General features: G+C 54.5%; 1 protein-coding gene across 1 annotated transcript; it reads left to right on the top strand.

The window, feature by feature from the left end:
* Positions 1–5,272: 5,272 nt before the first annotated feature.
* Positions 5,273–23,288, top strand: Gltp (glycolipid transfer protein). The gene is made up of 5 exons (XM_051176469.1): positions 5,273–5,487; positions 18,172–18,230; positions 19,627–19,760; positions 20,956–21,106; positions 22,085–23,288. Exons 1-5 carry the CDS (start codon positions 5,385–5,387, stop codon positions 22,265–22,267), a joined length of 630 nt encoding a protein of 209 aa, XP_051032426.1. The 5' UTR covers positions 5,273–5,384; the 3' UTR covers positions 22,268–23,288.
* The last annotated feature ends 693 nt before the right edge of the window (positions 23,289–23,981 follow it).

The raw sequence follows: 23,981 nt of genomic DNA, 5'->3' as shown, positions 1-23,981 counted from the left end.
GATAGGGCTACATAGTGAGATGCTGGGTCAAAAACCACACATTCTCATACACAGGCGCACGCACACACACACACACACACACACACACACACACACACACACACACACGCACATCACTCTGCTGTTTAAATGACCACAGTGCTATTTTCCCCCAGGAGCTGACAAAGCTTTCAAATATTTGGCTGCCATGTGTCGCTTTGCTTCCCAGGATACCAGCACGCGAGTCCTGTTGGCGCGTGTCACCTTGGCACTCCTCAGAGAGAGGTGGCAGACAGCCCTGTGGAACAGAACGGCAGTTGGCACAGAGGCGCTTAGCATTAAGGAGGTTGGCACGAGAATGCCGCTTTGGCGCCTTCATCCTTTGGAAAACCTGGCAATGGGGAGGCACAATCGACGGGGTCGATTCCCCTCCAGCAGCCGGCCAGGGTAGAAATAACTCCAGAAATCAGTTTTTAGTAACTGTGCTATCCATGGCAGCTTTTCCTGCCAGTGTGCCATTGGCCAGATTCACATAAAACCTTACTTCGAGACCACCACTGTGACTCCTGGTGTGACAGATGAGACTATCTGGGCTGCAGAAGAGGTGTGTGGTGGGGGCCGACGGTCGGCTCCTAACCCTTGAGACATCTAAATGCTGCCTCATCTCTAGGAAAGATCTGAGTTGCTTTTGCCATTGGGATGACAAGGCACCTGATAAAAAGCAACCTGGGGAAGGTGTGGTCCATTAGAGCAATGGCTCAGGGGTAAAGGCATCCAAAACTGAGGGCTTAAAGAAACGTTTATCTTTATTTTATGTGTTTGAGCGTTTTGCCTACATGTCTACACTGTACCATGTTCATGCCCGGAAGCCAGAAGAGGGCATCAGATCCCCTCGAACCGGAGGTACAGATGCTTGTGAGATGCCATGTGGGTGCTAGGAGTTGAGTCTGAGTCCTCTCAGAGCAGCCAGTGCTCTCAACCTCCGAGTCGTCTCTCCAGCCCCCACTCTTCCTCTTTATAAAACAATTATCGCAGGTGTTCTGTTGAGGAGACAGGAAGCTGGCTCACCCACCATCATGAATGTCCTTGTAAGGGAGACTTCAGGCACACACCGGAGTGGGTGGGCGGATGCAGATGGAGACAGAGGCTGGAGCATCGTAGACAGGCCTTGATTTTTGCCCTGTGATATTGATCTTGGATGTCTGGCTGCCAGAACTGTGAGCTAACTACCTTAAGTTTTCAGTCACCAAGACATTTGTTACGGCATCTGTGGGAAACACTGTGACTCCTCCACGACCAGCCACACAGCTAGTTTGGAGTAAATATGGTGTTGCCTTGTGTATATGGCAAGTGTTCAGGACATGCCAGCTGTCATCACCGTGATGATCATCTTCGTGGCCGTAACCATGCCATCATTATGTAGCAATCCTGTGCTGGAGGCTGTTCCTTGGGTGAAATGTCACAATGGCTGTGAACTTAGATGCCACTGAGGTAGGGCAGGGTTTGGTGATTCAGTTTGGGAGGGCACTGTTAACAGAGGGTGGGGCTGGTTCAGGAAAACCAAGTACTTCAGGTGAACGCCCTCTCTGAGTCAGTTCCAGTCCCTCAGATTAAAGGCAATCGCCATATCACCTGGCCCCTTCCATTCTTGAACAAGGGTCTGTGGTGAAGGGGAGGGCGCCTGCTGCTCAAGTCTCAGAGAGTAAATGGAGTAAGAAGGATGTCCGTATGGGTGGAGGTGGCCCAGTGGGAAAACTGGGGTCCATGGGAAGGAAATGGGTGTACTCCTGGAAATGCAGACATGACAGGTGTCTTGGGTTTGGGGCTGAAGCAACAAGAGGAACTTGCTCACATTAACAGACCAATGAGAAGGCCAGGGAAGGGGCTAGGTGCACTTTCAGTAAGGACAGAGGACCAGGTCTACCAGAGCCAAAGCCTTTGCCTCCCGTTCAGACTTTACCCACTGGGGCTGCCGCTCCAGATGCAGATGTAAGTTCCAAACCCTGAGAGGATCCAGGAACAGTGTCACCTCAGTGGCCACCTGGTCTCGGCTTCTGAATAGCACACACCCCCGAAGGGAACAGGCCTCTGGACAGAGGACCAATCTCAGGGCGGGAGGGACAAGCCAGCAAGTCTGGGATAGTCTGTGTGAGTGAGTGAGGAAGTCCTCACTACATGGCGGGTGGGTTGAGCAGACCCGAGGCCAGCTTGAAGGGGCTGTCCCAGACCACACCCGCGATAGTCAGATCACGGCAGCAGCGGATTGCCACCTCAGGTGCAAACTGTGGCAAGAGCACAAAGTGTGGGGTATTTGCTACTTTTCAGAAAGAAACCGTGTTATAGTAGAGCAAAGTGGGAGGGGCCTTGCCTTAGATGATGAGATTGATCTACATATGAGACCCTGTTAAAAAAAATAAAACAAGCTGGGCAGTGGTGGCGCACACCTTTAATCCCGGCACTCCGGAGGCAGAGGCAGGAGGATCTCTGTAAGTTCCAGGCCAGTCTGGAACTGCAGAGCGAGTTCCAGGACAGTCAGGGCTCTTAAAGAGAGAAACCCTGTTCCAGAAAACCAAAACCAAACCCAAGCAAACAAAACTCAACAACTTTAGTATAGGGCCATTGAAATCACATGTGTCACACTGTGTGTCTGTCATGAGGGGACTCCGTGTGCTGCCACTGTGTTGAGAGACACAGAAAATGGGTTTTAAATGGGAGGATCTGCTTGTCCTCTTCAATGGTGTCAGTCATGGGAGTCTGGGAAAGACTGAGGAATGTTCCAGACTGATGGACACCAACTTCCAGGACAACTACACGGCATGGGACACATGACCCTGCACTGGGCCCCTAGACACAAAAGACAGATTGAGACTGCTGAATGGCATTGTTGCTCTGCTTGTCGGTGAACCACGGTTCTGCCGAATGCCCCCCTTTGGAGAAAATGAGCATTAAAGTAGTTAAGATAATTTCAGTGACAGGTCATTTGCATGGGGCTTGCAACATCTTTGAGAATTTAAGATTGTGTGTGTGTGTGTGTGTGTGTGTGTGTGTGTGTATGTTTCGGTTTTGTTTGTTTTAACTGTCTGGTACTTGAGAGGCTGAGGCAAGATTTGCCTGAAATTTGAGGTCAGCATGGGCTACATAGTTGATGTTAGGCCAGCCTTGAATATACGGTAATACTTGTCTCAATAAAAATAAAAAATAAAAGTAAGCCAGGCTGTGGTGGCCCACGCCTTTAATCCCAGCACTCAGGAGGCAGAGACAGGCCTCGTGTGGACAAGAGAATTCCTGGACAGCCAAGGTCTCTCTGTAAATAAGTAAATAAATAAACAGAAGTAAACAAATAAAAGGGGAAAGGAAAAGAAAAAGAGGAAAGAAGGAAGACAGGAGAAAGAAAAGGCAGGAAATGTTTTTATATGGCTTATGGAATTTTTAAGTAGCTAATATGTGAAAAGTGATTTTTTTAAACTAAAAAAAAAAAAAAAAAAAGCCCTAAGTTTTAGACTTGTTTTATGAGATGTGAAAAATGAACATCCTAAGGACAACAGCTGGTGGGGTGGACAGCATAATAGTGTCCTTTAGATGGACTGTGTGACCCTTAACTTTCCAGTCTTGACCCAACTGCTCAGCACACCACACAGCCCGCCACACCCCCTTGCCAGACTTCATCCTTGAGAGCTGTGGGAAGGCAAGCATCAACTGGAGAGTTGGGTGGATGGGTAGGTGGATGGACAGATGGACAGACAGATGGATGAGTAGATGGCTGGAAGGAGGGAAGGAGGGATAAACTTTCAAGACACCACAAACCCAAGAGGAGGCCATGCCCCAGGACATCAAGTCAGTGTTCTTGAGTCACACATGGCTTCAGAATGCCTTGGCTGGGATGAGCAGGTTGAGAAACCAGAGGCCCCACGCACACACGCAAGCTGTTATCTCTCTGTGGAGTGGATGGAGGTATCTGGAAGCTAGGTGGAGCTCTGGCAGAGGTGGGACTGTAGGCGGGCTGTTGTAGCTTTAGTAAGATTGTATCTTGGGAAGCCTGAGGCAGCCAGGCTGGGTGGGGTGGGAACAAGCCAAAGTTGTTGGCTTGGGCTCCTATCCACAGATCTAACTTGATGTGGCATGTTATAGTGTGTGTGTGCAAGAGATAATAATGGCCCTATCTTCCCCAGCCTGTGACTTCCTGGTTCCCAGGGGTCATGCCTGTCCATTGGATCAATCTCTTTTGTCATCTGCCCCCCCCAAAGTGTGAATTACAATCATTTAACAAGGTCTAGCATATGCTTTTTCGACACAAGTCATTCCTTACTGCCCTCAGGGGCTGCCAGCTCTTGACCACCCCCCAGCCCCTGCTCACCCTTCCCACCCCAGCTCCCAGCACATCCCGTTCCCTGCCCACTCCTCACAGCTCCCTGGTTTCCTGCACCCTCCATTAACTCCCTCAATTTCAGGCTTTGCTCAAGCCCCTCCGCCCCTTCAGCTCCCAGCTCAGTGTCACTCTGCATCAAGTTAATCATCCTCTGTCCGTCCAGACGCCTGGCTCACTTATCTCGGGACAGGATCTCTACCCCCAGACAGGCTTCAGGCTCCCTTCCACTTCCCAGGTGCTGGGGTTACAGGCATGCACCACACCGGGTTTACAGGGTGCTGGGATGCAACGCAGGCCCAGCCGAGCCACACCCTCATGCCTGCTCTGTTCTCCTTCACTCACAAGCCAGCTCCGAAACTGTCAGTCTGCGGGCTGTGCTGCACGGAGTCCCGACTAGACTTGTGGCTCCAGGCCGGGGGCTGTGCCCTGCACGGAGTGCACAGCCACGCAGAGCAGGGCCCTCGAACGCCCAGTGTGGGTGCACAGCGGGCTCTCCAGGGCGAGGGACTCGGGCTGCACTGAGCTCTGGGTTTTAGGGCTGGCTCAGCAGCGAGCGAGCGAGCGAGGCTGGGTTGTGGCTGGCTGAGGCGACCCCGGGTGCAGGCTGCGGGAGGACCCGGGACTGGGAGACACTGGGTGGGGACCGGAGCGGCGCGGGCCCGGACCCCAGGCTAGGGGTGGAGGTAACGAGCGACAGGGTGGCGGCGCCCTGCCTCGCCCACCCCGGGCGCTGCAGACCCGGAGCCCGCCGCCCGCGCTTCCGCTAAGCCCCGCCCCCGGCCAATGGCAGTGCGGCAGCGGGGGAGGCGGGCTCCCATTGGGCGGGAGGGCGCGGCGGCGGGCGCCTATTGGCCGGTCCGCGGAGGGGCGGGGCCGAGCGCTCCATGGCTCCGGCCTGCGGGCGGCGCTCGGCGCTCGCTGAGAGGCGCGGGCGGAAGTGGCGACGCTGGCGTCCCGGGAGGCGGCGGCGGGCGGCGACAGCCCGGGCGCGGACGCCCTCGGCGCGGGCTGGGGCATCACCAAGGGCCTCGACCCCGAAATGGCGCTGCTGGCCGAGCACCTGCTCAAGCCGCTGCCCGCGGACCGGCAGATCGAGACCGGGCCGTTCCTGGAGGCGGTGGCCCACCTGCCGCCCTTCTTCGGTGAGCCCCGGGCGCCGCCAGCCCTTCCCACCTGCCCCGATCTCCCTGCCCCCCTCCCTCCCCTCAGGTGCACCCATCGCCCCCCGCCGAAACGTGCCTCGCCGCCGCACCCCCGAACGCACGCCTTCACCCTCGGTTCCAGTTCTCCCCCACCCTTAAGAGAAACAAGCCCTCCCCCCCCACCCCGCCCCAGCCTCTCCCCACCCCGGATCGAATGCCGACCCCCACCTCCAAGGGTTTGAAGACGGAGCTGCAAAGCTCAAGGGCGCTGTTGAGGGGAAGCCGGGCAGAGGTTTCCTTCCCTCCGCTTAGGAGGGGTCAGCAGAAGGCGGGCGGCGGGGGCGCGGGGCGCGGGGGCGGCGGCGCCCTGCGCGGCTCCGGGTCCCGGGTCCCGGGTCCCTGCCTCGCTGCGGCTAGGAAAGGAGAAAGCAGGGCAGCCCGCGCAGGTTGCAGGCGCTTAGGAGCGTCAGACCCTCTCCCTCCAGCCCAGGCCTGGTTGGAAAGTGGAAGCAAGGGAAGCCAGTGCCCTTTGCCTTGCGGTCCGCAAAGGGTGCGACCTGAGCCTCGCTTTCTCCTTGGTGGGGACGCTCCGCTCCCAGTGCCCTGCCCCGCTAGCTCTTTAGTGACTTTGCAGGATGACACCAGCCCCCCCCCCCAGGGCACAGTCCGGTGGCAAGCCACACTTGGGCAGAGCTCAGCCGGAGGAGGCCTGGCACCCACGCCGTGGCTTGGTTGGCCCCTGGAGATGATGAGGGCTGGGGGGGGGGGCAGCAGCTCCCACAGCTGGTGTGTGGCCGTGAGATGTGTACACCCGTTTTCCTAAGCTCGGCGTTCCCATCTGTGAAATGGAGGTGTTGGTCTAGGCTGGATATGGTTCATGAACGAGGACTTTGTGACGAGCAGATGTCTGCTGTGGAGGGAGGGAGGGACAGAAAGTAATGCGCGAAGCTCTTGAGTCTAATCTTTGTCCCTTTCCATCGATGTCTAATGGGAGTTAACCCAACCCTGAATGCACTTGTCTGTGAGAGGTTCCCACCTAGAGCTGGGGGGGTTGTGGGGGTGGGTGGGGGTGTCTCGGCTTCCTCAGCCACTGCTGTGCCCCGGCACGGCCCAATAGTTTCTCCGTCAAACCTGTTGAGTGTGTGAGACCTGCTTGACATCAGTATTCATCAGTATCTCAGCTGGAGATGAGATTTCATCTCCAGGCAGGGAGTGCTGGCTCTAGCTTTGATTTTTTTATGAACATGTTGTTGTTTTAAATATATTTATGTATTTGAATGCGTTTGTATGCTGGGGCTGGAGGACAGTTTTCAGAAGTCACTTACTACCTTCCACCGTATGGGTCCTGAGAACTGAACTCAGGCCATCTGGCTTCACAGCAAGCTCCTTTACCTACTGAGCCATCTGGTCGACCCCGGCATTACTGTGTTTTGTGTGTCTGTTTCCTCCTGGGCTCTCTGAGTAGTTGCTAGTTAGAGCCAGCCTGACATGGGTTTGGAATCTACTGGAGCTGGTGGTACTGCAGTTTTGTTCCTTTGTGGGTATCTGCCAGGGTGTGGACATGGCTTTGTCCTTTGTAGTTGAAGGGGTGGTGCCACAGGGCACTATCCAGGTATTTGTAGATACCCCTCAACACACAGGACAGCCCTGGCACAGAGTGCTGAAGCCTGTCTTCACTGATGATGGTGTGGCTTCCCTGTCTTCACCAAGGCGACATGCCGGCTCTCCACTTGGGGGGCACCCTTTTGTCCGTAGGAGCATCTTACTGGTTTGAGAGGAGATGGGAGGAGGAGCTGGAGCCAAGGCAGGGGAGTGTCCCTCCCTCCCTGACCCTGGTCTCAAAGGGCTCTTGTCTTTGCTGCCACCCTGGGCTCTGGGATGTCACAGCTGTGGACAGAAGCCCCATTTAGACAGAAGCATCAGTAGAGTTGGCCTATGAAGGGTTAACTGGCATGGGTCACCCTGGAGCCATTTGCTGTTCAAAGAGGGTCATTCTTGGCACTTGTATAAAAGAAAACATTTTGAATGTGCTCTTTCTGGGTGGAGCTTTCTCCTGTGGACTCAGATGTCAGGGCCGGAAACCCACTGTCAACTCTAAGGTGGGGGTCTTGGTCTACATCTTTGGGGTGTCCCTGATCACTTGGGTGACCTGGGCACGGTATGTGTGGCCCTGGCCTACAGCTGGTCTGGAGTGATGGCCACAAGGAGCCTGAGAGGCATTGTTAGAACAGGTTCTCAAATCAGCAAAACCAAATGATGACTGCCCTTTATTGAACACTTATACTAGGTATTAAGGGTCTAGTACCACCATACTCGGTGTCAGGAACCTATTGCTTTTTGTCTGTCTGTTTTCTGTGGTAAGATCTCACTCTGTCCTGGAACTCTGTGCATCCCAGGCTGGTCTCAAACTTGCTTCTCGTGCCTCAGCTTCTAAACAGTTGGGATCACAGGTGTGAGCTACGCACTTGGCATCTCACAGCCTTTCAAAGCAGGGTTTTTAAAGGGCAACCTCTCTGCTGTCACTCCTCTCTCTGTATCTTAGAGAAGGAGAGAGAGAGAGGGAGAGAGAATGTTCGACCTCATTTTCCATCTAACTGCATAGTGAAGCTGCCTTCCTATGCCACTTGTCATATCCATAGTGGCTTAAGATTCTACTACTTGAATGTGGCCATAATTTAGCAGTCTCCTGGTGCTGGACACCCAATTGCTTCTTCCTTGCCACCGTGGTAGATGCTGCTGCTGCCAACGTCCCCGGGTCTACTTCTCTGCGTAGTTCTTCCGGTGTTTCTCAATTTTAGACGTGAACTTGCTGGATCCAAGGGCCTGTTGGGACAACCACCTTAACTCCTCAGGGTGTGGCCTGGGGCCATTGGCTGGGTGTGGTCAACACTGATTCTCTCTGTTCCTATGGGTGTGGGCCACATGTCATCCTGCTCCCTTTGGGGACTCATCCCCCCCTCTGTATCTCCAGCCTGAATTCCTGCGCTCACTCAGGCCTGCCCATACCCACTTAGAGGCCGGTCCTTTACCCATCTTCCCCCCCCCCCTCTGACCCAGTAATTGGATCCTCCCAACTGATCGGTTACAAGACTGACCTGTGACTCCTGCTCGCTTATCTTTTAGGTCGGCTATGCAGCCACTCTAGAGTCCAAGAGGCTCAACGCCCCCCACTCCCTCCCCCCACCCCGGCCAGAAGGCTCAGTGGCTCCCCATCCTAAACTCCGAGCTGCCAGCTCTCTGAGTGACTCCCAGACCCACAGATGGCATATGCCACCTGTCCCCAGAGCGTTCCCCGTGTTAGCCTCCTCAGTCAGCATACCTGTCCACTCGCCCACCCACAGGCCTCCTTCCTTTTGTCTGGCTGGAGTCCACTCGCCCTTGAGGAACTGGCTTAGCCATAACCCTGCCCAGAGTCTTTCCCCCTCCCTGTGGTTCCTAGGACCTATTGCATTCTGTGGCTCTGAGTGGCCTCTCTGTCCAGGACTCTGCAAGCTGGAACATTTGCTGACTGTGTCCTTTATTCTTTACTTACTTTTTTTTTTTTTTTGTATTTTGAGGCCCTTTGTAGCCCAGTCTGTCCTTGAATTTGTGACATCATCCCTGCCTCAGCCTCCAGAGTGCTGGTGTTACCGATCTACACCACACCTGGCTGCATGAAGGGGGTCTGGATGTGGGGGCGGGTTGTTTGCTTTTTATTTTTGTTTATTTTTCCATACCCATTCTTTTATGTTCTGGCCAAAAATGCTTGGCTAATCCATATTAAAATATGGGATTAGATCAGAAGGCATAACCTCTGCCCAACCTACACATGTGGCACGCCTTACTAATCCATCACAGTTCTGCTTTCTGAGTTTAGCATCTTTCCTAGAATGACCACTCTCTTGGTCAATTAAAGTTGGTCTGTGAGGTGACAGCTATGACAACTATTAGCTGTCATTGTCTAAGGAAAAGCCTGGGTTGGAGGAGTCTAAGGCAATGATCTCTGCCTCTCATTTCTTGAGATTTTAATACTGGGGATGTGTTTCCTTCATCTGTGACTCTTAGCGCAATTAAATAAGTGCCCTTGGGACCTGGCCTTGCAGGTGCCTGGCATTAAATGTTTCTAAAATGAGTCCAAAATGTGGTTCTCTGTCTCTTGATATAATGTTTGCTCTGTTGGGGTGGCTGGCCAAAGTACTTTAGGATCTCAGAGTCCTCTGCTTCTTGCAACCGAGGCCAGAGAAATTATAAAACTTGTCCAGGGGGCTGGAGAGATGGCTCAGTGGTTAACAGCACAAGGTCCTGGGTTCAATTCCCAACACCCACATGGCAGCTTAGAGCTATGTGTAACTACAGTTCCAGGAGATCTGACACCTTCATACCAATGCACATAAAATAAAGTTAAATAAATTGTTTTAAAAAAAAAAAGCTTGCCCAGGTCACATAGCCAATGAGTCCCCAGTCTGCCCAGACCAGAATTCAGGCCTTTGGACTCCTCATACAGTGCTCCTGCTCCTGGAGTCCTGTCCAGTAGAGGGTCACCTTGTGGACACAGCCTATCAGTCCCCTGCAGAAGTCCGGTAGTTTTCCTGGCACATACAGCAAGTGGCCAGGAACTAGATGTCCATGTGTCGTTCCAGGGGACCTCTGTCAAGCACCCTCCTGCCACTCTGAGCCTGTGCCTCCTGCTTCTTGCTGTACAAATCAGAATGGCTGGGGGACCATTAGGCTTGGGGAACCCCAGCCGGGACAGTGCTTCCTCTCATCCGGATGGACAGCCAGCCAGCCACCAGGGAAGCCGGTCTCCAGGACGCCTGTCCACAGCCCTGCCGTATTTTATGTCTGTTGACTCTCCTGAGAGAGGCACGGTGGAATTGTGCCTCCCCTCCGCCCTAGCAGGCTGGCGACAATCTCAGTGGCGGAATGTGGAGACCTGGGTTCTAGCCACAGACCAGGGGATGTAGACTGCGCTGGTACAGGGGCAGTTAGAAGAAGAAACAGTACCCGGTGGGGACCAGAGCCAAAGAGACGCTTCCCGCCCTGGTTTGCTGCTCTGTGAGAGCCCTGCAGTGCCGTGGCATCAGAGGAAGGCGTTTACAAATGTGTAGTGAGCAAGGCATGATGAGCCCTGCCCAGTGCTGCCCTTGGCCGAGTGAGCACCTTAGGAGTGTCCATAGGACGGCTGACTCTGAGGAGCAGAGGGGAGGAACCCATACCCGTGTCCTGAACGCCTGGGACAGGTGAATGGACAGAAACACAGACGCTCTCATCCAGCTGAGTTCTGCTGGCATCTCGGCAGAAGCATCTAGTCCATGTCCACGCACTTGCCATCTGAGGCTCCCAGAAGGTGAGCTCACAAGGTGGTGATGGTGACTGATGCCTACAGTCACCCCACGTTTGCATGGGTGAGAGAGGCAACCAGAGTGCATGCAGTTCAGCCCTTGGGCGACGCTTCTGCCACAGAGAAAGCGTTCCTGAGCGTTGGTGACTGACCGCCCAGGCCCAGGGCCAACTGATGGCTGCTTCTATCTAAGAATCACTCCAGTGCAGCTGAGAGCCATGTGGAGTGGGTCTGGGCCACTAGTGTCATCCACTGGCTTGTCCTGGCCTCCTGAGATGGCTCCTCGGACTTTCTCTGTTCAGGGCGTCTGGTTCTGAGGTCCAGGCCTGGAGCCTGGCCTCTGTTAGTGTGAGAGCAGAGGAGAAAAGGGCTCTCAGATCATGGCACCTCCTCACCTGGCCTGCAGAGGGGTGAGGCACAGGACAGGGAAAATGCTAAGGGCCAAAGCCAGGCCTCCTGTGACCTCCAGGACCTTGTGAAACACATGTATGCCACCACCACAGCTAGCCTGACCCCTTTAAGATGGCTCCCGGGGGCAAGCGTGGAAGTGGGCAGAGATTCATTTCTAAACCTTATGAAAGGAATAAGAAACAAGGGGATTGTGGCGGGTTTTTTGTTTTGTTTGGTTTTGCTTTTTTGTTTGGTTTGTTTTTTTGAGACAGGGTTCTTTATGAAACAGCCCTGGCTGTCCTGACACTCACTCTGTAGACCAGGCTGGCCTCAAACTCACAGAGATCCACCTGCCTGTGCCTCCCGGGTGCTAGGGTTAAAGGTGTGTGCCACCACTATCCAGCAATCTGGTGTTTCTTAAAGAGGACGGTGAGTCGGATGCCGCCCTGGGACAGCCTTGTGTTCTGTGGGGAGTCCTCTTCTGGGCAAAAGCTTCCTGGGCTGCTGTGTGGCTGGGGAGAGGAAGGTGGGTGTGACATATGACGGCTTAGAGCTTGTGGGGTGGAAGAGGCTCTGGTTTTAGGTTTCATTGTTTCTGTTTTTAAATGTCTTTGTGAGTCTTCCTGCTTCTGTTACATCCTTACCCCCCCCCCCACACACACACCTCTTCCCTTTATTGTTACAATGTAACTGAACTTTCTAAGCTCTTTCAGGGACCACCAGACTTCTGTCTGGGCCTGTCCCAAGGCAGGCAGCTTCCCCAGCCTCTCAAGTCTTCTGTAGGCTGTTGCTCCAAGGACGTCCCTTGACTCCCACCCAAGCCCCCTGTATCACCCTTGGAGCCATGCCTGGGTGATTTCTGTTGGCTTTTCCTCCTCCGTCTATCAGTGTTCCGTCCCTTCCCTTCTCAGATTTCTTTAGTCCCCCTTGTTGCGCATGTTAGGCCTGTGCCATAGATCCAGTCCCCTGCTTTCCCAGAAACCAGGATCACTATTTTCTAGATGTTCTTTCTGGAAAGCCCTGCCTGTTGAGAAAGATTATGTGCCATGTAATAAGCATAATAAATAATAAGCCTTTTTGTTGAGGTGCCCTGCAGGCACTGTGCTGAGCCCTTCACTGAGGCCTCGCCGGCTCCCTGTGAGATGGGTGTCATCATTACTTTTATTTTACTAACGAGGCAAGTGCAGCTCAGAGATATAGCTAACTTCCCCCAGGTCACACAGCAAGTCAGATTTCCCCAACCGTACTTGCTGAACTCAAGGCTGGCTTTTGCGAGGGGACGGTCTCACTATGCAGCCCTGGCTGGCTTGGAACTCACTATGTAGACCACCAGGAATGGCCTCACACGAAGATCCTACTGCCTCTAGCTCTGCCTCTGGCTCTGCCTCCTGAGTGTGGAGATACTAAAGGTGTGTGTCACTATGCCTGGCTCCAAGACTGGCTGTTACTAAAGAGGGTTGCTGTGGACAGACAGTGTGCCAACGCAGGTGGCTTCTCAAAGCAGGGCTCTGGACTGGTGTTTTCTCCCCTTTGTAGGATAAAGCAGAACGGGCTTAGAATGTCTGCGTCCTCTTCAGAACACAGCCGTGACCTGAGCCTGGACACCCCTCCCCAATTAATAAAAGATTCATCTCCACATCTCCATCAGCTGTAATGTGAGCCACCCATTCTGACCTTGTAACTTGGGACCTGTAACGTTAATCTGCTGGGAGTGACTAACAAATTTTACTGTAATGAAGGCATTCCCAGCAGAGCCTCCCTGCACCACCTAGCATCTATTGCCCCACAGTGACCACTCCTTGGAAACTGTTCAGGGGCTGAGTTAGGTGTGTCCCACCAAAAGCAGAGCGCATCTTGGGTTTTCATGTGTTTGCTCACTTACCAGTGACAGCATCTGGCCAGGTGGCTCAGGCTGGCCTTCAACCCGCCATCTTCCTGCCTTGGCCCCGAGGACTGGGGTGACATTTTGTTCTTAAATCAAAATGATTTCTGAGAGGAAGTGTGTGTGTTTGTGTGTGTGTGTGTGTGTGTGTGTGTGTGTGTGTACCCACTGGCACATGTTCAGTCATGTGTGTGTGGGTGGATGAGCTCAGGACATGGCTAATCTCTTACTTTGTTGCTCCAAATTGGGACAATGGGAACACCCTTTGTTGTTATAGATAAAGCTGCAGGCCTGTATGTAATTCTAGCACCTGGGAAGTAGAGGCTAGAGGCTTAGGAGTTCAGGGTCATTTTCAGCTACAAAGTAAGTTCAAGGCTAGCCTGCATACCTAAAAATCTTATCTCTAAGAGAGAGAGACAGACAGACAGACAGAGAGAAGACAGGGCATGGGAAGAATTTAATTTAATTCCCAGAACCCATGTAAAAACTCAGGTGTGGTGGAGCACATTTACAATCCCGTCACTAAGTTTTTGGGACAGGTAGCTTCCTGGAGCTCACTGGCTGGCCAGTCTAGCTCACTTAACAAGCCACAAGCCAATGAGAGACCCTTGTGGATGACCTGTTGCACCCTTATGAATGTACACGCAAACAGAGAAACCAGTGAAGACATTTGCAGTCTAGGATGGAAATTTCCAGATGTGGGCCGTGATCCTTTCTGGGGAGAGATTGTAGGGGGCACTCCGTCAGTTACTAAGTTACCCAGTCAGTCCCCAAACTGACTTTCCTGTCTCAACCTCCCAAGTGCCAAGGCTATGGGCACGCACCACCACATCGAACCCAGGGCCTTGCACACGCTTGCACATGCTTGGCAAGCACTGTCCATGACACCCAGCCACACCCCAGCTGAGCTGAATACAGTGACCTGTGTTCAGCTGTGCTGAAGGAGGAATGAGTGTTTCTGGGTGGCATGTAGTGACAAGCTGGCTGGTGGACAGACAATTCTGGGCAATGTCATTCATCTGGGCAGTGGTAGAGACCCAGGCAGGAGGCCCTAGGTGGCCCCAGTCCAGACACAGTTGTCCCAGAAGGCACACATGAATTCCCCTCCTAGTTCCCATTTCCTCTTGTTTTTTTCGGGTAGTTTTGACAGTTTGCTGTTTTGCCCGGAGGTGCTTTTGAAAAGACGGAAAACATTCAATATAGCAGCGCCCTGTGATGAAGGTTTGAGGGAACCTGTAACATCACCAGGACACCCTTTTATATTCTTTATGATGACCCTATTTAGAAGGCCACAAATGACTTGCTCTATGAAAGAGGAATGAATGAACGTCCAGTATTCCATTTGTGCATATGTGTCTGTGTGGGTACCCACAGAGGAAGTCAGACCCCCGATCCCGGAGTTAGAGGAGGTTGACACCACTCGACAGGGTGCTGGGAACTGAATTCAGTTGCCCTGGGGAGGGCAGTGAGTGCTGTTAGACCGTCTCTGCAACCCCTTTGCTACGTCTTAATAAATACTATCCAGAATGGCGAAGCCAGTGGCTGATGTATTCATAAAATCACTTAGTTAATGGAGACGTCTGCATTTCAGGCGTCTTTTCTTCTTCAACACGAGTTACTTTTTTTCCTTATTGTTCCGTAAATACTCTTTACATATTTGGGATAGTAAATAGCCTTTACTGATTTTCTCCACTTCCTGCCCCAGTTTATTGATGGCCTTGGGCTTTGTAATAAGATTTATTGACCTTTTCTTATCCTTCTGGGTTGAGGGGGAAAATCCTTTTATTAGTCATAAGAGGCCTTTCACACGGTTCTAAAAAACCACAGCTCCCCCGTGCAGCCTGCCTGTTGGGGCTGGTTGTGTGGCGGCAGGAGGCCGTGCCACTGTGGGCCTTCCTGTTGTCAAAGGCGGCGGCTCCCTTCCTTCTGTGGGTTACAGGACAAACTGGAAAACCATCCAAGCGCCCACTGCCTCCAGGCTGGCTGAGCACAGTTAAAGGAGGCCAAACAAGTTTGAGGGAACTGCAAAACCAGCCAAACAAGAAAGGTGCTTTGTGGGCCCGCTGCATTCTGGGGGAGCGGTTAGGCTGACAGGCTGTGGGAACAGGTAACTGGGTGGGGACCAGCACAGGTTCAACTATTAGAAAGGCCACCATGAGCGTGGGGACTCAGCCTTGCTTTAGGGGGTCCTGCCCCTGAGCTCACACCAACAGGCGCTTTCAAGAAAGCTAAGGCGGGTCAGTGGGATGCTTTGGCTTCTCTGCTGTGGCCCCCATGTAAGCCACGGGAAGCAGACCCCTCCTCAGCCCTCTGTCCTTGGAGCTCTCTCTGCGCAGCATCTCTGGGCTGCAGGAAAGTGAAGGGTTCACACTCAGAGTTCTTAAGTCACAATTCACACCCACGTGACAGGCAGCTTCCCCACAGCTGCCCAGCCAAACCACCCACATCCCCAGGGGCCTTTCCTGCCCATCCACGGGGGTGGGGAAGGGTGGGGAAGGGTGGGGAACCTCCCACCAGCACCCTCATCTTTTTCTTTCTGAGATAGGCTCTTACTGTGTAGCCCCCAAGCTAGCCTCGAACTCATGACTCTGCTGCATCAGGGCCCAGCATGCTGGGGTGACAGGCCAGGCCCACTCTCTTTCTTAATGAAGCCTGCAATCCCTGCCTCAGCATCTGCCTCCACCCACCACACCCTTCCCCCCACAGCAGAGTGGGTGCCTTGGCCCTGGCAGCAGCCACTGGCGGCACACACAATGAGCACTGCTGTGGGGACAGTGCCCACTCACCACAGCGGCTCTGTGACCCTCGGCTGTCAGGAGAATGGCAAACAATAAGCCCCTTCTGCCGCCACCAGGGCGGTGCTCAGCCCCATACCACAGCCCGCAGCCGTGTCCTATATTAGCCTGCGGAGCCCGGCTTCCCGGCATCTCCCTTCGAAGGCTGTGGCTGGTGATCGCAACACCTGCCATGTACACAGCCTGCATCTCCCATCGCATCAGCCCAGCCCGCGTGGGATCCCAGTCTCACTTCACAGAGCGCAAAACTGAAGCAAAGTTGCTTCACAGACCCTCCGCCGTCTTGGGCGGGGGAGGGTGGGTAGACAAAGGGGGAGGGGCCGGCGTGGTTGGTAAAGTGCCTGCTGTGCCATCGCGAGGCTGAGTTTGGACACCTGGTACCCAAGGGAGCAAAACAGCACCTGGGCTGTCTGTATGGGGTGGGGGGTGGAGACCAGGGAATCCCTGGAGCTGGATTCGTGCCCAGTAAGTGGGCACCGGCTTCGGCGAGAGGCAAGGAGAGGCCACTCACTCACCTCACGGTGCCCAGCCAGGGTTAGGGTGCCCGTGCTACCAGGGCAGTCCCTCCCTGAGGGACTTCAGTGGGATGGATGTGGTGGTACACACCTGTCAGCCAGCGTTTGGAGGCTGAGGCAGGAGGACCATGGGCTACACGACACAATCTCAGGAAGAAAGAGAAACGTGGGGTGTAGCAGGGTTTGCACTCTGCAGAGGTTCTGGGAGATAGGTCTCGAAGCCGGACCCTAGAACTAGGAAGTCACAGAATGATCAAAGCCCCTTTCCCAGCCTTTGCCCCATGCTGGGCACCCTGCTAAGTAGGTTCCAAGTATTTTCTTTTGTATTTTCTTTTGAGTTTTGCATTTATTTGTGTGTGTGTGTGTGTGCACGTGTGTGTGAGCGTGTGTGTGCGTGTGTGTGTGTGCGCGCACACGCGCGTGCCATGGCACCTGAGTAGGGTCAAAGGACAACTTGTGGGGATCTGTTCTCCTTCCATGTGGGTCCCAGGGGTTGAACTCTGGTCGCCACTGAGCCATCTCTCTGGCCCTTAATTTAGTTTTTTGGTGATGACGCCCCAGCCCAGATACATCATTATTTCTTTTCTTTCCAGAGATTCTGCTTTGTAGCCCAGGCTGGCCTCAAACTCTCGGTGTTCCCTGCCTCTGCCTCCTAAGTGCGGGTGTTACAGGTGCACGGCACAGGCCTGGCTGGTACAGCCTTGAGCCCTGATTTCTGTGCCCCGACTCTCGTGGGCGGAAACAGGCATGCGGTCTGGGAGACTCGTCTCAGGGGATGTCGGGCCAGTGTCACTATCGCCCGGCTGGTTCCTCGTCCATTGTCCCACTGTGTGTGGGACGTCACCACAGGAGCTCCCGCACACCTCTTCAAGTCGGCAGTGAAGGAGCTTTCTGGATGGCCAGCGCTGAGTGCTGGTCACTTTCAGTGGGATTTGACCTGTACAAGTTCTTCCCCTGTGGTCATTCCGGAAGTCCTTAAGCCCTTGTCTGCCTCCGGGCAGCTCCATCTCCCGTCTGTGGGTTCAGCCCCTACTTCTGACTTTCCATAGTATCCCACTTCCCAGCAGGAAGAAGGTGTCAGGAGAGCAAGGCAGCCTTGCCAGGTCCCGAGAGTGACGCCGAAGGCTGTGTCCCTCCTATGGGAGCAGCTTTGGCCGGCGTGATATTCCCGCTGTGGTGATGGCTTGCCAAGAGGCAGGAGCGTGGTTCTCATCCCATGTGGAGCCTGGGTTCGAAGCACACATGGCCAGGTGTCTCCTGATCTGTGGGCCCTCTGCTCCAAGGTGTCCCTGCTTGTACTGGGACCTGCCAAAAAAGCTTCCCACCTCCGCATGGAAACACTGTGCTCCAGGGTGAACAGAATGGGTGTCTGTTGCTGCTCGTCACACACACTGTCCTGGTCACTAGATGGGAAACTTGAAGCTCAGATGAAAGGCAGTGTCCAAGCCGCCCCTGGCGGTGTGAGGGCATGTGGTTACCAGCTGGACAGTGCAGGGGGGCGGGGGGGGGGCGTTTCCACCCCTGTAGAGTTTTCTTGGATGGTGCTGTGATGAGGAGAGAACTCCAGCAGCCCTCAGAGGCTCTGGTCAGTTCTGGAGATGACAACCTGCTCTCATCCAGAGCCCAGCACTCCTGAATTCACTTGACCACGGGACTTTCCAAACACCTGCAAATGATTCTTCCTGGCTCCTAAACACACAGGTGGCGGTCGTCCACGGCCTGTGATGGTTTGAACGCCTTCATGGCTGGGAGTCTAAATCTCTCTTCTTCTTCTGTTCACAGATTGCCTTGGGTCCCCGGTGTTCACGCCCATTAAGGCGGACATAAGTGGGAATATCACGGTAAGTACATCACCAGGGTCTGAACCCACCCCAGCCTGGTTCCCACCTGGGGTCGGGGAAGAAGGCGGATGATTGTAACCCTAGCCCCTCCCCTGAAGAGCCAGGGGTTCTCAATGCCCCCTTGCAAGCACACAATTCAGGGTTGGCCAGATTCTCTGCCACCCCCCACCAAACAAGATCTCCGGACATGGGGAAATGGCTCGGTTTTACAAGCATGCAGGCCTGAGCTGGGACCCTGAAACCTATTGAAAAGCGTCACCGGCAGCACAAGGGTTACCCAGTGCTGGAGGGTGGAGAGAGGTGGGCCCTGCTGCCCATCACCCAGCCAGCGAGAAGCCATGTCCTAGAACATAAGGGGGAAGGCTGCTGAGGTTGCTCAGTGGCCAAGGGTGCTTGCTGCTCTTTCAGAGGCCTGGAGTTCCATCCCAGCACCCACACTGGGCAACTCTTGAGTGCCTGTAACTCCCTTAGCAGAGATCTAGTGCCCTCTTCTGGCCTCCACTGGCATTCACATGTGTACACATGCACGCGCACACACACTCACACGCACGCACGCACGCACGCGCACACACTCACAGACACACACCTGTTCACACACACATACACACACCTGTTCATACAGACATGTGTTCACACACGTCCAGCTAAGCATCATCATGCATGCAGTCCTGTGATCCCAGCACTCAGGCTGAGGCCTGAGGTTCCATGCTAGCCTAGGCTATCTCATCCATCAAGCATCCCATCCCAAGAAAAGAACAAGAAATCAAGTTCGTGGTGGCACCATCTTGGCTCTTCCAAGCTGGGTACTTCCGCAGAGAGGCACACTGAGGGCAGGGTGGGGCTTGGGATCTGCTATGTGGTTTCACTTCTCCAAGCCAGGGAACTTTGAGCCTGGTCCTTCTGTAGAGTTACTGCCTTCACACAGATGAGGAGCTTGAAGCTCAGAGTGGCTGCTGACTCATTTGAGGTCACACAGCAAGAGCCTGACCGGTGGGATCCAGATTCAGCCGGTCTCAACAGACTGATCCGGCGTGTGCCAGTTCAGGGGCTGTTTTGTCTGCATAGCTTTGGACCCTTTCTCCTGCGCCCATTCACCGCGGGACTTGGGGTCTCTGCCTGTGACTGTAATAGCAGCGGGAAGACGGGGCTTCTGGAGCCAGCAGGCTAGGGCCCACTCCCTGTCCCAAACCTGTGGCCTTTGACACAGCGCCCCTGAGCCTCGGGGTCCCAGTCCATTGACTGGGTTCTGGGGGTGGCACTTGAAGCATTTCAGGAGCCCATCTTCCCCGGGCAGGCGGGTGGCAGAGCCCATGGGATGGGACACTCTGCTCAGCGCACGCACGGAAGCTGACTGCGGGACAGTGTGTGATGGGAGGGCACCTGTGCTGTATTCCAGAAAATCAAAGCTGTGTACGACACTGACCCAGCCAAGTACAGGACCCTGCAGAACATCCTGGAAGTGGAGAAGGGGATGTACGGAGCAGAGTGGCCCAAAGTGGGAGCCACGCTGGCACTTCTGTGGCTCAAAAGGTGATGGGCTAGGGGGTGGGTCGTGGCTGGGCCATGCTGGGCAGGGCACGCCAACGCTACCGTTTAATAGCTACAAGAAACTTCCCAAGACTGACATTTGTGAGGGTGCGTCCTTGTTCTAGCCCCAGAGAAGGCAGGGGAACTGCATTTTCCAGCCGTAGTCTCTGCCTCTGTTCTTTGTGCACCTGATAGAGTCTCATACACTGTGAGTCAGCTGTGGCCCCTCTCCATCTCAGGAGGAGGCTGCAGGGACATCTGGAGGCCCAGTCACAGTCCGGGTCGCCTGAGCAGTGGGGCAGGTGGCGTGCTGCACAGGGGCAGGCAGGTCGTGCACAGTGGATTTGTGTGCTATGACCCTGGATAGAAATACAGTAGGAAGCCGGGCGTCGGTGGCGCACGCCTTTATTCCCAGCACTCAGGAGGCAGAGGCAGGTGGATCTCAGTGAGTTCCAGGCCAGCCTGGTCTACAGAGTGAGTTCCAGGACAGCCTCCAACCCCTGTAGGGATGCTCTTGGGTTTGCACAGGTGCCTTGAGTTTTTTCAGTGGTCTAGTAGCTCCAGAATTCCCTAGCTGTGGGTTTCCAGCAGCTGCTAAGAAAGCAGGAACCTTGCCCCGCCCTCAGGGGTCTGGGCCAGGACCCAGGAAGACACCTTGTCCCCTGAAGCCCATCTCCCAGCCCCCAACACTTGTTTCTGTGGTGAACTGGACTGGGGAAGTCGGCTTTCCAGGGCCCGGGTAGTGGTCAGGGAATGGCTGCCCTGGGAGCTGCCCAGGCACACTGCCCAACCTTGTCAGCAGGCCTTACTGAAGGACATCCTGTAGCTCATTTGCCCAGGCAGGTGATGCCGCTGCTCATGTCTAAGTCACCTGTGGACCTGTGGGTGACTAGGAAGGCGGTGCTGGCTGTGGAACCCAGCACAGATGGAGTATGGCAGGCACCTGCCATATGAAGCTTCCAGACAGGACAAGCTGGGACGGAGGCCTGTTCTCAGTGCCCTGTTCCAGATGCCCTGGCCTGGACACCCCCAGCCCCCTGCCTGCAGGAAGGGAGCAGTCAGGTTCTGTGAGGGGCAGAGAAGGCAGGAGGCTGGTGAGCGGCTGGAAGGGCACCTGGCTGTGGATGCGGGGTCCCGTGTGCAGAACGAGGCACTGCTATGGGCCCCGGTCCTAAATGATTGTGCCCTTGGGCCACAGGGGCCTGCGCTTCATCCAGGTGTTCCTGCAGAGCATCTGTGACGGGGAGCGGGATGAGAACCACCCCAACCTCATCCGTGTAAACGCCAACAAGGCCTATGAGATGGCCCTAAAGAAATACCACGGCTGGCTAGTGCAGAAAATCTTCAAGGTGAGCCCCAGGGGCAGGGAGACTTGGGCCCTGCCCACTGCCCTGCTTACTCCAGGGAGGTCCCAGCAGGACTGTGGGTTGGGGCTGGTGCAGAGGCCCTCATCCAACCACAGCCAACCTTGTGTGTGGCTGCAGGCGCTCCTTAGTGTCACCGGGGGCCCCTCACCCCAGGCAGAGGGGAAGAAGAGCCCAGCCCCCAAGGAGATGCTAAGGCAGACATTCTGGCCCTCGGTGTACTGTGTCCTCTCTTGGGGTGACACTGGCCACAGCTCCTGGAAAGGGCTCTTGTGCCAGCCTGGGTACCCAGGTTCATCAGGCTGGGAGGCTTAAGGAATAGCAAAAGGCCCCCCAAATGTCCCCGGCTACCCTGCCCCTCAGGATGTCCTCGTCAGACTACCATCCTTCCCCAGGAAGCCCAGGCTCTGACAGAAAGGGTCCAGGCAGGAAGTGTGGCCACCTCGGGGCCTTCAACCTGGACATGGCCTGAGGCCACGGGTCATCTTGGGCAGCCCACTCTCCCTGCAGAGTCCCTGCAAACACCCCTGGGGCCTGACAGTATCCACTCCCAGCTGCCTGCAAGTGCACCGCTAGTGGGCGCTGTTTCACACTCTGCCCTGTGATGGTCTCAAGGTCCCATGGCTCAGCCTGGGCCTACCTGGGCAACATAGTCAGATTCCCATCTCAGAAACAAAAGTGGGCACCTGGGAGCCTGCCTCCCTGAGCTCAGTGGCCCCACCTCTCACACCTCTGGGGAAAGGAAGGGGTCATCTGCAGAGAGTGTACAGAGTCTTAGGTTCAGGGCCCCAAAGCCCTGTGTGACCCCCTCACCGCATAAACCAGGGTCCCTTACAAAGGAAAAGGGACGCTCACTTTTCTTTTCCCTTCCAACATGGGCAGAGAGACCCGCCCAGCACAGGTGTCAGGGACTCAGGCTTCGCCGGGCTAAAGCTGCTCCTGCCTTCTCTCTTCCCTCTCAAGGCAGCGCTGTACGCCGCGCCCTACAAGTCTGACTTCCTGAAGGCGCTCTCCAAGGGGCAGAACGTGACGGAGGAGGAGTGCCTGGAGAAGATCCGGCTCTTCCTGGTCAACTACACAGCCACCATCGACGCCATCTATGACTTGTACACCAAGATGAACGCGGAGCTCGACTACACAGTGTAGGCGCCCGGACACACAGCCCCGCGTCGGAGCAAGCAACCCTGAATCACTGTGAATCAGGCTGGGGTTCCCCAGCTCAGCCGCCAGGGTCTGCAGCCGCCTGGGTCTGCAGGGGACAGCATCAGCTTGTTAGAGGCCATTGTCTTCGCTTTGTTTTGTTTTCCTATTCTAATGGAACAGTGAACACCTGCTCACTCCCCTGCTTTCCCAGAAGCCCAGGCGGGGCTTTACCTTCCCCCCCAGAGTGGTCAAAACCAATTAACGTTGCTAACGATCAATTCCTAGGGTTTTCTGTCTCTTCCTCCCCTACCCAGCTAGGGGGAGGCCTACACCTCACCCAGTAAAGAAACCTGGTCCGTCTGGCCCAAGGATGTCTTAGATGTTAGGAGAACAAAGCCGTCTGATTGGAAGTCAGCAGGGTCCCTACTGTGGCATCTGTTGAAAAAGCAAGCTGTCGGGAGCTCTCACATGGACATGGCTTACACACCTAGCATTGCCTGCCCTGTCCCCTCTCTCTCTCTCTCTCTCTCTCTCTCTCTCTCTCTCTCCCTCTCTCTCTCTCTCTGTCTGTCTGTCTCTCTCTCTGTCTGTCTCTCTCTCTCTGTCTCTGTCTCTCTCTGTCTCTGTCTCTCTCTCTGTCTTTTGTCAGACAGGGTTTTTTGTTTTTTGTTCGTTTTTAAGTCGAAATGTACCAGCAAGCCTTTTCAAACAAATGACTAGGCACACACAGGTGACCATTTGTGACCGAATTTTCATCCCACTGCATAATAGCTTTCTTCAGGGATGGCTTTTCCTACCTAAGACACTGCCTGTCACTGGAGCCCGCCAGCTCTGGAGACCCAAGGAAAAACTGCCTTGCTGCCTTAAGTGTCCTTCTGGCGCTAAGAAGAGCTATATTTTTTAAAGTATTGGGGTAAACAAACCCCGATGTGTGTTAAAGGAGAGAAAAACCCAATGAGGGACAATTGGTGATTTTTATGCCGAAATTAAATAATCCTTATTAAATAAATCTATTTTGAAGTCATATCTGAATGTTTTTTTTCTGTGTGGGATGTTACAGTTGGGCAATGTCATAGCCATTAACTTGGCCCAGCTGAGGAATGGCTTCCCCAGCTGAGGAATGGCCTCCTCCTGATGGGCCTGTGGGACCAGCTGAGGTGCACTTTTGTGACTGCTAATTGACCAGCAGGGCCCAGCCCACCTGGATGCTCCTGCCCACCCGCCCGCCCGCAGGCAGGAGACTGTGCGGTATAAGGAAGAGTAAGCATTGTCGCTCTGTGGTCTCATCTCCAGGCTCCTCCTGCCTTGACTTCACTCCATGACGGACCATGGACCATGCCTGCCCTGTGAGCCAAATGATTTCTTTATCCCCCGAAATGCCTTTGGTCTGAGGTTTTGGCCACAGCCACAGAAAGCGGGCTAGAGCAGGGACCCTTAAGCCAAACCCTGCAAGGACTTGGTTTCTGGCCTCCGATTTTAAGAATATAACTGAGTTATATTTCACAGAAAAGTCACATATGTGTCTCCTTTTGAAACACCAGGAGCCAGACGTGGTGGCATGTGGTTGTAATTCCAGCTCTTCAGAAGCTAAGGCTGGAGGGCTGTGATTCCAGGCCAGCCTGGGCTACATAGCAAAACTGCTGAGCAAGGGGCGGGGAAGAATCATTCTTAATAAGGGGTTGAAAAAGGACCATCCCTTGGCTTGGTTCCTGCCCAG

The sequence above is a fragment of the Phodopus roborovskii genome, unplaced genomic scaffold, assembly GCF_943737965.1.
Source record: "Phodopus roborovskii unplaced genomic scaffold, PHOROB, whole genome shotgun sequence".
Classification (NCBI taxonomy): Eukaryota; Metazoa; Chordata; class Mammalia; order Rodentia; family Cricetidae; genus Phodopus; species Phodopus roborovskii.
This window is presented reverse-complemented; position numbering and strand designations above follow the sequence as displayed.

Bases quoted from the DNA above. Each gene is read 5' to 3' on its own strand.
- Gltp (XM_051176469.1), top strand. From the start codon at position 5,385: ATGGCGCTGCTGGCCGAGCACCTGCTCAAGCCGCTGCCCGCGGACCGG. The intron at 18,231-19,626 runs GTAAGTACATCA...GCTGTATTCCAG, and splicing joins ACATAAGTGGGAATATCACG to AAAATCAAAGCTGTGTACGA. The intron at 21,107-22,084 runs GTGAGCCCCAGG...TTCCCTCTCAAG, and splicing joins TAGTGCAGAAAATCTTCAAG to GCAGCGCTGTACGCCGCGCC.